Below are 13029 nucleotides of genomic sequence, written 5' to 3'. Positions count from 1 at the left end.
TCCTAATAAAAGGTTAATTTGTGAGTTCTTTTTCCAAAGTGAACTGTATAAACTACAGAAAGCAAAACAGTTCCGTAAACATTAGCTGATGAAACAACGCTTTCTTGTTAGGAAAGCCAGAAACAGACATCTTTACTTGTATCTAATGATATTAAATATCAGTAAATGAAAAGTTATATACTTCAGAAAAAGTCATATTCTTCAGAAATACACTTCTGATTTCCATTTTTTTTCATGTTGGGGTTTTTTGATTTTTTTTTTTATTTCTCTGTTTAACTATTAGATAATTACCTGAGGAATTATCAAAATTCTGGAGGAAAGTTTAACAAAGGTGATCATTTAAGTGTACATACTTCATTAACCTTCTATATGGTGCTGATGTTCTTAAGCTGGCCCTATGGAAATGTTCTAAAAGTTCCAAAAGATTCTGAGTGTTAGACTTTATGCAAATATTAAATCCTGGGTCACATAAGGCAATCGAATATACATGCATTTTTCAAACTGGTCACCACAAATGACTCACAAGAAAACCACAGGACACCACAATCACAATTCAGTGACATCTTTAAGAATAAGGTTAATAACAGTATGTCAATGATAAAGATTTATGGAAAAGCTTACTCTTCCTCTAAAGAGTAAAACACGTTATTACCAGCAGGAGAGATTCAACACCAATAATTTTCTTAGCTGTCACATCATGATAATTACGCCACAGCAGCACAGATCAAGAGAAACATTACCTGTTTGTCAATGGCAGCTTCCAGTTCAGGATAGCCTACTTTATCAAGCTTGATATCTGGAAACAGATCTTCAATTAGACTCAGGAATAAGGGTTCATCTTCATCAATCTAGTGAAAATCAGAGGGGAAAAAACTCACAGATTAAAACCTATTTTATTTATTCTGTCATCTTAAAAAACAATTCCTAAGTCTTGTAGAGCTAAAGCAATATTTGAAAACATAAGGAACCATGTATGGTAGCCATCTAGGTGCTAAACACTCTAGAAGGACACAGCAGGAGACCATGTGATGCTTCCAATAATCAAAAGTTATTAAAAATAAACCACTAACATACAGACTGAATTTGTTGAAGTAGATTTTAGCAATAACATTTAGACAAATAGTAAATTATTTGTCTAAGGTGTAAAAAAAAAAAAAAACAATAAAGGAGATGTAGTATCACAGCAACACAAGAGGTTTGGTTAGCTATTTAAGACAGGTGAGATGGTACTCATTACCACAAATAACAGATTATTTCAAAAGAGTGTTTAAACACTTTAGGTCAAATTTTCTACGGACTTCTATTTGGTCACTTATTTCTATAGATAGCAGGGGATATACGTAAAAAAGTTTCTGAACAATTCAAGGTGGTGTAGTTTAACCCAGGCAGGCAGCCAAGCACCACACAGCCCCTCACTCACTCACTCCCCAGTCCCACACAAGGTACTACAAGGAAAATTAACTCTATCCCAGCCAAAAGCAATACCCCAGACCACCCAGAGCATGGAACATATACAAATTAGCTTAAGTGTAAAGGCCACATCCAATCTTCTGGTGATCACCTTAATAGATTGAAATTGCATTTCCAAAAAAAAAAAACAAAACAAAACAAAAAAAAAAAAACAAAGTAACTCTAAAGTGCAATTTAATTAATTTACCAGGCCCTCAGAACTTACCAGTTTAGACAGGTTCATGTCTCTCAGCACGCGCATGACAATGGTAGATTCAGTATCTGTGGGATTTGCTCTTTTTGCTGCTCCTAATGTACGTAGCACTGACAATATATTCCGCAAGCCAAAATCATAATGCACCTAGAAGACATGCAAAGTTTGGGAAAATTTTCCCCAAGTCAACATGGGTAAAGCAATTCTTACTTACTATTTAAGATATGGATATGTATGAGAAGTGGTACACGTGGCACAAATGCCTCCTAACATTCAACAACTAGTCTTTGGCTGCATGACTATGGGCGACTTCATTCACCACCTCTGCTACCATCTGCTAAACTGTAAGGTGTGACAGAAAAAAGAAATGTAATCACAAGCCTTTGAACCAAGACAAGGTTCCCAAGGACTATTAAGAAATAAACTAGCAGTATGATTTTGAACTCTTTGTGGGCCTTGGAAACTGACTTTATTTGAGAAACATCTAAACAAGCACAGGCAGCACAAACCAAATGCTTCTCAGTCCACGCTATAAGACCAGCTAATACATAGGCCCCTTTTTTGCGTTAATCATCACCATCTATTAAAGCTACAACTTAATAATAAACAGTATTCTGAATGACAGTCCCTTTCTTGTACAGATAACCTGTAGCAGGACTTAATCCTCCAGGACTGATGAGGGTTGCACTACTAAACTGCAAGAGTCATTTAGCTTACTTAGTGAACATGAACTTTTCCATTTTCTTCACACAGATACCAATAATTTGTAACATAATATATAGTTTTTCCCTAAGATAATTATTCCTCACAAGAAAATAATCACCTGCTTTGACAGCTGTTCTTCACACAGCTTGTACAGTGTAAAGAATTTCCTTGCCAATACAACATTTGCAATGAAACCACAACTAGCCAATTTGACACGAATTATGATTTGACGATCGGGAACCATCATAGCCACTGAACGGAAGTTGATCTTCAGGTTTTCAGGAAGTTCTTGTCGTCCAGCATATCCTGGATTCTGGAGAGAAGAACAGGTTTTGAAGTTGACTGCACCTTGCACAAACTGAAGAATCAGCAAAGGAACATGTAATCTGGTTAGACAAAGACAGCTTTTGGCTTTAAATCACATGTGAAAATGAATTGCCAGGCAAATTTACCACCATATTTCTACAGCATTTTAGCCTCTCTTACACCTGTGAGGTATGAAAAATGTTCCGCTTCAAATCTGTATTTGTCTTATAGGTCCTGTTTATACTGCTTACTTCTACCTATATCTCTATGGTCATTTTTCTGTACTTGTAGCAAAAAGCATGCTTTGGGAACCAAAATGTAGCATGCAGAAGTGATATGACATTGAGATAACAATTTTCATTTACATTCCTGGATGCATTTGTTAATTGCATATGCTTGATATCATTGAAATAAGACCCTGTAAACTGTCTTTGTAGTAATGCTTAATGTTCACAAATTATCAGTGAGTTCTAAGAGCTGAGTGACCTAAGAGCTAGCAAGTACATTTAACATACCAAGTTAGAAGTGATTATTGTACAATCATCACTGGCATATTAGAAACCTACTGAATACCTACCATAGTAAGAAAGATGCCAAATTCTGGGTTCATTTCCACATTATCTCCATCAGTAAAAATAAAGCTTTTTTTACGTTCCTTCTTACATGTCAACACAATTGCAATTTGCTGTGCAGCTACTGATAGTACCGGTAAATCAATACGATTGAATTCATCAAAGCAACCCCAGGAGCCAGACTGAGCAAGACCTTCAAAGACAAAAGCAACTAAGCATCTGACCATTATGTTGTTAACCCTTTTCTGGTGGAATTTATAAGCCAAAAATCAGGTTACTCTACCTCAGGGGGAAAAAAACAAAACAAAACAAAACAAAACAAAACAAAAAAAACCCACATGTTTATTTTGGAAGGCTGGGAAAGGGACAATGAGAATTTAATTCTTTTTCAAGCAAGAATGCACGAAGTTTCAAAAGTCCTCAAGCTTTTCTGGGATACTACATCCTTTGATTTCTGCTCTTTCTCTCAGCATCTTGAATGCTTCCCTGTTCCTCCCTACCCCCCCCAAAAAAACCAATGCAATAAGTCTACGGCAATATTGCATGGATTAAAATCAACAATAAAGTTGCTTTCACCTGGAGAGAAGTTAGGGGTCAGTCTGTGCATTCTTCCTCGGATATTTTGGGGAAAAAAACAAAACAAAACAAAAAAATCATTAACATAGTCACTTGCAGCAACACAATAGTCAAGGACCTCCACTTGACCTCTAATTCAACATCTGTCATGGCTGACAGGTATCAATTTCAGGTGCCTAAAAAAACGTTGACTGAATCTAACTTCAGTGAGCTGTGCCAATTGTTTTTAACATATATAGTGCTATTCATGCACTTCCTTCAACTGACAAGAACTTTGACATTTGAAGGTGAGAAAATACTGAAATGAGAATCCAACACATTCCACCAGTTCAGCAATAAATTTAACAGCCTTTTCTTTTTGTACTAGCAGTCCTCCTTGATTATTTTAAGTGTCTTTATGTATCTTTTCATAAACTGTCACATGTTTTCAGACATTTCTATTTCTTGGAGACAGTGTTGCAAATGTGTTACATACATTACAAGATATTAATTACTTGCATTTATTAAAATGCTGAAAACCACCTGCTGTATATGTGTTGACCTTGTTTTATAAAGATGTTCTCTTAGCATTTGTAACTTTCACATAATCCATAGAATCATATAATCACAGAGTATCCTCAGTTGTAAAGGACTCATGAGGATCATCAAGTCCAGCTCCTGACTCCACAACAGGGCTACCTAAAAGTTAAACCAAATGTCTAAGAGTGTAGTCCAAACACTATTTGAACACTGACAGGCTTGGGGCCCTGACTACTTCCTTAGGGAGCTTGTTCCAGTGCTTGACCATGCTCTCAGTGAAGAACATTTTCCTAATATCCAATCTGAACTTACCTGACCCAGCTTTAAGCCATTTCCTCATGTCCTATCACTGGACACCAGAGATAAGAGATCAGCACCTCCCTCTCCACTCCCCATCATGAGGAAGTTGTAGACAGCAACAAGGGAACCCTCAGTCTGCTTTTCTCTAACCCAGTATACTCAGCCTTTCCTCATAAGTCATGCCCTCTAGTTCCTCCACTATCTTTTTTGCTCTTCTTTGAACACATTCTGATATTTCTATGTGCTGCGTACATTGTTGACCCCAAAACTGCACACAGTACATGAGGTGAGGCCACTCCAATGCTGAGTATAGTGGGACAATCACCTCTTTTGACTGTTTAATTATATTGCATCTAATGCACCCCAGGATACAGTTGACCCTTTTGGCCACCATGTTACCTTTGGTCTACTTCTTACCTTTGAAGATCCTCCCAAGTCCTCGGAAATCCATCTGGTCTGAACAGTTGAAGACCACTACGTATTTTCCAAGGCACCGTCCCATGTCTTTGATGGTTTCAGTTTTTCCAGTTCCTGCAGGTCCAACAGGTGCTCCACCCATGTTCATGCCTAAAGCTTGAGCCAAAGTGATGTAACATCTAAAAAGCAACACTCTATCATCACTTAATGGCCTTGAAGCAGTTTTCTGTATAGCGTCCAAGTAATCTCCTCAAATGTGTTACATGAGGAAGGTCTGATTTAAGGAGACAAGTAAACTGCTGAAATGACATGCCTCTAATTACAATTTAAAACACTAAGAAGGAAATCCCTTCACTCAGCTTCTGATGCAGGTAATATTAAGGTTCGTAACCTCATACATAAAGTGGAAGAACAGATAATCCTCGATAATCAACAACCTGAAAGATCACAAGAAGGAAAGAAAGCAGATACAGAGATGCTGCCTAATCTAGTTTGGTTAGCTTAGTTCCTGAACTACTTTAAGTGAAGTAGTTCTGAACCACATTATACTGTGGAGTAGAATAATGAAAGACAGCTAACCTTTCCTTTCTCATCCATCTTTAAAATTTGATCATACAACGCATCCCATTTTCATAAATGAAACTGCTATGTGTAATGCAGTAGGACACCCTGCTAACAACTATATCTAAAGAGAAGCTCTAGAATTTGCTCTATGGAGCAGTTAAAAAAAAAAAAAAAAAAAGAAAGAAAGGAAAAAAGAAAACAACAACAAACAAAAAAAACCACCAACCGACCTAATGCCTTTATTTTGCCAATGATAGCTTATAAAGCATTCTTTGTTGTATTCCAGTTAGGTAGGTAGACTTCTCTATTAATAGGACTGCAATTCTTTCAATATCCTTCTAGATGAAAGATCCCCAATTATTGCAGCTGAATAGAATTGTTTTTGCTATCTACTCTTCTTAGCTGTTTTCATTAGCTTGCCTGTAAACACTTATTTTTGCCCTGTATCTCTCTCTGCATATTGTATCTGTTGGATGTAGCTGATCCTCAGGTATACTGGCCTCACATAGATGAGAATCAAAGTCCCATACACCATATATGTGGGGATCACACAAGTATGTGGCAGAAATTAAGCTGAAAGTTATTCATATTGCAAGGCACAGAAACAGAAATACTCATGTATTTGATGTAACATTATTGACTTTGATAAGACTGTGAAGGATAAACTCTACAGAGATCTATTTTGCATCCAGTAGGAATGACTAAATTGCTTTTCTAAAAGCCTGGGTTTGACATCAAAGAATAAAGGAATAAAATCAGTCTTTTTTACCTGTCTGTAAGAGTCGTTATGACAAGCCTGTCAGTACAGCCCAAGAATTCATTCTGGTATGTGAAACCCACATCAGTGATCTTAACCATCATTTTATCAGAGTCTTCATTAAAATAAAATCTACATTGTTTCAGCCACTCAAAGTCTGTAGGGCTCTTGATATGCATGCAACACTAAGAAAAGAGGGGGGAAAAGGCTGTGCTATTCATGGTTAACATTTATTTTTGCATTTATATTATCTCATCTAAGTAGTACTGCAAAGACAGAACTGCAATCACAATGACAGGCATAAAGAAGAACTAGTAACAAAAGAATAGTGGAAACCCTATCTTGATTTTTACGACAAAAATTGCTAATGTGTTATTGCTGTCCCTGAAACCCATACTAAGGCAAAGGAATTTCAGGCTTTAGATGAGTGTGTCAAAATTGTAAATACAAATGAACAGTCCATAAGCCTCAAACAAAAGTCATTAAGATCAGTTTCTTTTACTATTTCTTTTACTCATCTTTACTATTTTCTTTTTACATATGAGTAGGAATCACATAATATGATATTTTCTTTTTGAAAAGTCATGAGATTTGTATGAAACCACATGCAAATTGGAAAAAAGGTATTCGAGACAGTGTCATGGTGCAGATATTAGTTAAGAAATTCAATACAGCTAGGAGTAATTCAAATTTAACAATTTGAATACTAAAACAAGATTTTAAAAGATGCCCTGAAGGTTGTATCTAAAAATTATACTTTACATAAGATATTTATAACTAGCAACAACTGGTTTTACAATGAAAAGATAGGTGCCTGCCTATCTTTTCTCAAACAGTTTAATTTCAGAGTCAGATCCAGAGCTTCCTACAGGTTAAAGTATATGTTAGGTTTTAAGTCTGAATGATTAAGCAGTAAATGCTTTAATTTTCCTAATTTTAGTATCCTGTGGCAGCGTGAGAAAGTGTGACGTGAATAAATAAATCCCTAAGTAATAATTAGGTATGCTATTGAAATTAGAACAGAGGGGACAGCGGCTCCAATCAACTTCAAACTTTTTTCTGTACTATAACTCTATATTAATTCTATTTACACCTTGAGACTCATAATGTAGTCCAGAGAAAGGACAGTTACTTGCAACACAATGCATGAGGAAAAAGAAGTCTCTAACTTAGGGCAACTAAGATGATTAAGGGCTTGGAGCATCTCCCTTATGAGGAAAGGCTGAGAGAGCTGGGACTCTTTAGCCTGGAGAAGAGAAGGCTGAGGGGAGACCTTATTATGGCATACGAGTATCTAAAGGGTGGGTTGAAGGAGGATGGAGCCAGGCTCTTTTCAATGGTTCCCAGTAACAGGACGAGGGGTAATGGGCACAAGTTAGAACACAGGAAGTTCCGTTCAAATACACAGAAACACTTCTTTACGGTGAGGGTGACAGAGCACTGGCACAGGCTGCCCAGGGAGGCTGTGGAGTCCCCTTCCCTGGAGATTTTCCAGACCCGCCTGGATGCAGTCCTGAGTAATGTGCTCTGGGCAATCCTGCTTTAGCAGGGGAGTTGGACTAGATGATCTCTAGAGGTCCCTTCCAACTCTGAAAATTCTGTGATTGCGTGAACTAATCATGCAACAGAGGCATCTAAATTAAGTGACCCAAGACAAAGCATTATAAAATTCTGCTATTGCTTGTGGGGGAAAAAAACACTGAATCACTTAAACGGAAACTAAGACATGGTTCAAAGCAACATCAGCATTTTTATAATACTCCAGGTCACATAATCATTACAATCCTGAAATTAAACGTTTAGCTTAAGAGGCGCGAGTTCATAAGTATAGCAACATTTTCTTCTAGTCTTTTCACATTGTTTTATGCGGAAACCACCTCATAACTCATTGTAAATTTTTCAATACTTACCAGACCATCAAAAATGTCCCTCTGATGCACGTGAATAGTGATTAAAGTCTCGTATTTAACCCGCTCGACTGGGCTAAGGTCTTTTGTTGTCATTTCTATCAGCAGGTTTAGAAGATCCAGGAAAAACTGGTTCGTCTTTCGCATAATTTTTTTATCATACCTGGCATTAGTCAAAGCTGCTTCTGAGTCTCTTGTCCAAATCATTTGGATCCCTAACAACCCAACCTTAGGAAACATAAAAGTATATGCTTCATAATCTTTTCTCATTCACGTAAAATGTACATTCACAGACACAGATAAACTAAAGAAATGGTTCTGCTACTGTTTGTATGAAATTCTTTTTCATGCATCCATACAGAGGTCATTCAACCCATGCATTCGTTTTAAGTGTCCCAACTCCATTCATAAACACATAGTTAAATACATACTTCAGTCTTGTAGATACTGCCTATGATGTACTGCTGATACAACTATTCAATACAATTTATGGTATACATATAAATATTATATATAATTAATATAGCTTATATATATAATTAATAACTAATCAGATAATAATTAATGCTTAAATTTAAAATCTTTTCCCAATAATTCACAAACTCTTTATTCCCTCTCCAACAACATTCCTGATCACAACTGAAGAAGCTTCTACTAAGAAAATAATTTTCCCTCAGCACTACTCTCAACTCCAAATCTTTAGCAATATGCAATGTTTTCCTGAATATATAAACAAACATACAATTTTACTACTTTTCCTTCAGTAGTCACATATTAGCCTTGTAAAGAAATAGTGTTAACTCCATTGCATTAATTTATTGTGTTCAGCATTATTTTTGAAAAAGAGCTTCAGGGTAAGTTTTATTTTGGTTTTAGATACGTAAAGTGTAACTTAAAAGACTGAGCTGATTAAGATAAATATAAATGTCAGGTTTGCATTTATAACACTGGCAGCAATTTTGGCTGCAAAGGCAAGGAAAAAAACATCAATGTGCAGCATATCTGTGAACAATTCTTTGTTGATTTAACATTGATATTACCTGGGCTGGGTAAGTAGAAAGAAATTCAGTCAGCTGGAAACTAGTTTCCTGGATGTGTGCAGCTGCCTGGCGAATAACATGATGCAGTGACTGCTGGGATTCCTTCAACAGAGAATTGAGCCAAACTTCCACGTTACCTTCAGCCATTACAGGTCTAGTCAGCTCTACAGTCTCACCCTCCCGTGAACTAATCGACAATATACGATCATACATCTAATAAAAGCAAAGAAAGAACATTTTGTGATTTATTGACTTATTGTTATCTTTAGCATAACTGATTTTCCTGCCATCAATCCATTAAACTTATTTAGGTAACTAATAAATTATACCAATCTGTTAAGTGAAATGTAAAAACAATTAAATCATTACTTTTGGTGTGCAGAAAGGCTTTAAACAAAACACTGTCATCTGAACAAGTAGACAAACCCCAATACACTGACAGTTCCTGAATTTCACTTAAGTTTCAATGTCAGCCTCAACTTTCCAGTCACAAGAAAGAAACCTTCCTCCATCACTGGCAGGTTAATAGTCTAACAAAATTTACAGCCTGACAATAAGAAATAATAAAACCCCAAAAGTTAAGGAACATGGTCAATCAAAGGAATTTCAAATGCATGGGGATGTAGTGAATTTCTAAGAAAATATATTCATACACAGGAAAAAAAAAATTGTTGTATCTGTTCTTGTAAAGGGTATAAGAAAATTGTTCTTCAAACACTATGCTTGAAGGGATATCAAGGATAACTTAGAAACAGATGAGAGAATAGATACACTTTTTCTTACACACAAACAATAAACAAAAAAGTACAAATACAGGCATTCTAAAGATATAAATATGCTCCTAAAGAATGAGAAGCTTATCTGAGGATGCTAACCTATATTAAGCCACAGAAGACGGTTCATCACCTGGGTGTTTTTTTTCCGAAACCTAACCATGGGTGGAAATTTTTTTTTGTTTTGTTATTCTAGTTTTCCTATTAAGCAAATGAGGAAATGAAACTAAATCTTAAATGAAGAAAGCCTGCGCAGCATCAAATAATTGATGAACTTGGTAAAACAGTTGAACGCCCTATGCACCTAAGCAACTTTCTTAGTTAACATATATCACGCATTGTTAATTTGAAAGAATGTAACATTGAGGTGTGGGCAGTACATACCCTTTCATGGAACCTGACAGTTTTAATGTTGTCAAAGACATTCAGCAGATGTGCCTGTATATTGTGAGAGTCTGATGCTTGGCCAAGAATTTCTAAGAGAGCAGGATCTGACACAAAGAAGAATCGTGGAAACAGGAGGCGCTTTTTCTCCAGGTACCTGTGTTTTTAAAAAAAAAAAAAAAAAAAAAAATAATTGGCCAGGGGGTAGGCAAATGGTAAGAGAATTAGGTTAATTTATACATCCTTTCCTCTTTAAAGGTGGCATTTCTCACAATGTATTATTGCAATTTTTAGCAGTGACAATGACAATTCTTATCCATCATACCTTCATGTTAAGTACCTGCTTTAAAGCTACTCTTTTAGCATCAGAAATCATTTCGTTGAAAAGTTTTATTATTTACTATAATATAAACACCAGTAAAAAGAAAAGAAGCTAAACCAAAATAAAATGTTTTTACATTAAGTCTGTTACTCAATATTTAAGTGTCTCATGATGAATTTCTCCCAGACGCGTGAAGGGTCTGAACAGGACATACAGACTGAGACTGCCTTCTGGATTGAAACTAGGCTGAAACGAGCCTTGGTTTCAGCAGAGATAGACAGTGATTGACACCTTAGTCACAACTCAAATACTTCTCAGTGCAGTGAGTCGCTAGCAATTTCTTTGGAAGTGTTGTATCATCCTGCTAACTTTTTTGCTCAGTTCAACTGAATTCATAGTATAATAAGAATATGATCTTTGCAAAGTCTGTGGCACAGTACTCAAGCAATTGCTCTTTCCCCAGTTACACAATTCACAACCATCTGCCCGAGACTGTGGTGATGTAGTAATCTTACCCTGTGAGTGATTTCTGACAGATTTCAAGCTGTTCTAGTAAGTGTGGTAGTAGCTGCCCCATGATTTCATCTCCAATGCAGCACTGAACAACATTAGGTGTTTCATGAGCTCGGATCATGATCCTCACCCAGGATTTATCAATGTTAGAGAAACGCTTTGCTTCCTGTTGAAACATGATGATGAATGTGGAAGGGAAGAGGGGAAAGAAGGAAGAGAGAAGAAAGAAAAGGCATTTCCTTGCAGAATTGGCACCCAGTAATCTTCTCACTAGTAATCTTCTCACTAGTATTCCCATGTCCAACTTCTAAAGATTTTTCAGCTTGGAAAAACACAAATCTTTCTTCTTACACGATACAGCTTATTTTACACTTGACTGTCAAGCCTGCTATCTACTTTCTCTTTCAATCATTCTTAGAGAAAAAGACAGAAAACTCATTATGCTTGAATTGCATGCTTCAAATTTGAAGACTTTTTTCTAAAAACTAAAGTTAATTTTTAATTTGAAAAGTTACGTAGGAAACTTTAAGGTAAGGATTCCTAGAAAAAACATAGGTACCACTAGGCTAGTGATAGGTACAACTAAGCTGGCTGAACTAGGCTAGGCTACCACTAGGCACAACACAAACACATATTGGTTAATAATTTTACAGTCATAAAAAGATCAATAAGCTCACACAATTTTATTATTCTTTTTAACACAATACTTCTGCAGGCATTGTTTACCTAATCTCTTAGCAAGCCTAGTTTTGTTTTGTACCAAAAAAAAATGATGTTTATGTTACTTCATCAATTATGACATCACAGTTAAGATATATTCTTAAAATGTAGAAAACCAAACTAAAAAAGGCATGTCTGAAAACCTTTGGAAGCTGCTTTGCTATGTCACCGCCAACGAAAACAGCTTCTAAATAAATCCACAAGTTCTGCACAGTCATCCAGTTCTCAATGATATCCGTTGTGTTGGAAAGATAGTGCACCCATTTCTGAATCTGTGTCTTGAAAGGTGTGTTATATCTAAAATAAAAAGAAGACACTTGCTTAATTTCAAGAAGGAAACAAGTCTTGAAAGCCAGCACATTATTCATAAGGATGAAGAACAATTTTGCTGCTTGTATCTTTGTCAAGTTAAAGTATAGAAACCTATACTTGACTCAATTCAGCTAGTTAGCAGCTATAAACCAAATCAGCTCCAACATGCTGCTTTGTATACACAGTGTGTAGCACAGCTCTGATCCAACAGAAGCTGAATAGGAGCGAGATTTCAATTTCACTCAAAGGTAAAGTGGTTTCAAAAAGGGACTATGCAACATCTTGAAAGCTGCAAGACTCCCAGAGGTCCTTATCAGCTAAACTCTTGCTTTTGAACATCTGCCTGATGATCAGGTTCCGTGTTCCTTATTTTATCTGCGGGCCTTGGCATGTGAAACCGGACAAACTGAAGCTCATTTTAACCGGAATTTTCAGCACCTTCAGCATGAGGCAGTGACCTATCACAGGGGGTAGAGTAGAAGTGCCTGTAATGCCTGTAGTATGTCTGCCACAACCAGGCAGTGCTCCCCTTTATGCTCATCACCACTTTTTTCCAACAATGAAAACTGTCCACTTGATTATTCAGGAAGTTTGAACCGCATCCACAGACTTTCAAAAGAACTTATTGGACGAATACAGATAATAAGAACTAGGCCATGAACAGTTCAAGGATAAGCAA

General features: G+C 36.4%; 1 protein-coding gene across 1 annotated transcript in view; it reads right to left on the bottom strand.

Moving 5' to 3' along the window:
- DNAH5 (dynein axonemal heavy chain 5) overlaps positions 1-13029 on the bottom strand; it is a gene marked incomplete at both ends in the record, with an annotated part of 140940 nt that overhangs the window by 78944 nt on the left and 48967 nt on the right. Inside the window, 11 exons of the mRNA XM_082499404.1 lie at positions 741-848; positions 1676-1810; positions 2487-2681; positions 3252-3439; positions 5059-5237; positions 6392-6564; positions 8290-8514; positions 9327-9539; positions 10484-10640; positions 11321-11484; positions 12182-12335. Coding sequence (XP_082355530.1) covers positions 741-848; positions 1676-1810; positions 2487-2681; positions 3252-3439; positions 5059-5237; positions 6392-6564; positions 8290-8514; positions 9327-9539; positions 10484-10640; positions 11321-11484; positions 12182-12335 — 1891 coding nt within the window. The remainder of the gene's footprint in view (positions 1-740; positions 849-1675; positions 1811-2486; positions 2682-3251; positions 3440-5058; positions 5238-6391; positions 6565-8289; positions 8515-9326; positions 9540-10483; positions 10641-11320; positions 11485-12181; positions 12336-13029) is intronic.

The sequence above is a fragment of the Vanellus vanellus genome, assembly GCF_965231255.1.
Source record: "Vanellus vanellus genome assembly, chromosome: 2".
Classification (NCBI taxonomy): domain Eukaryota; kingdom Metazoa; phylum Chordata; class Aves; order Charadriiformes; family Charadriidae; genus Vanellus; species Vanellus vanellus.
This window is presented reverse-complemented; position numbering and strand designations above follow the sequence as displayed.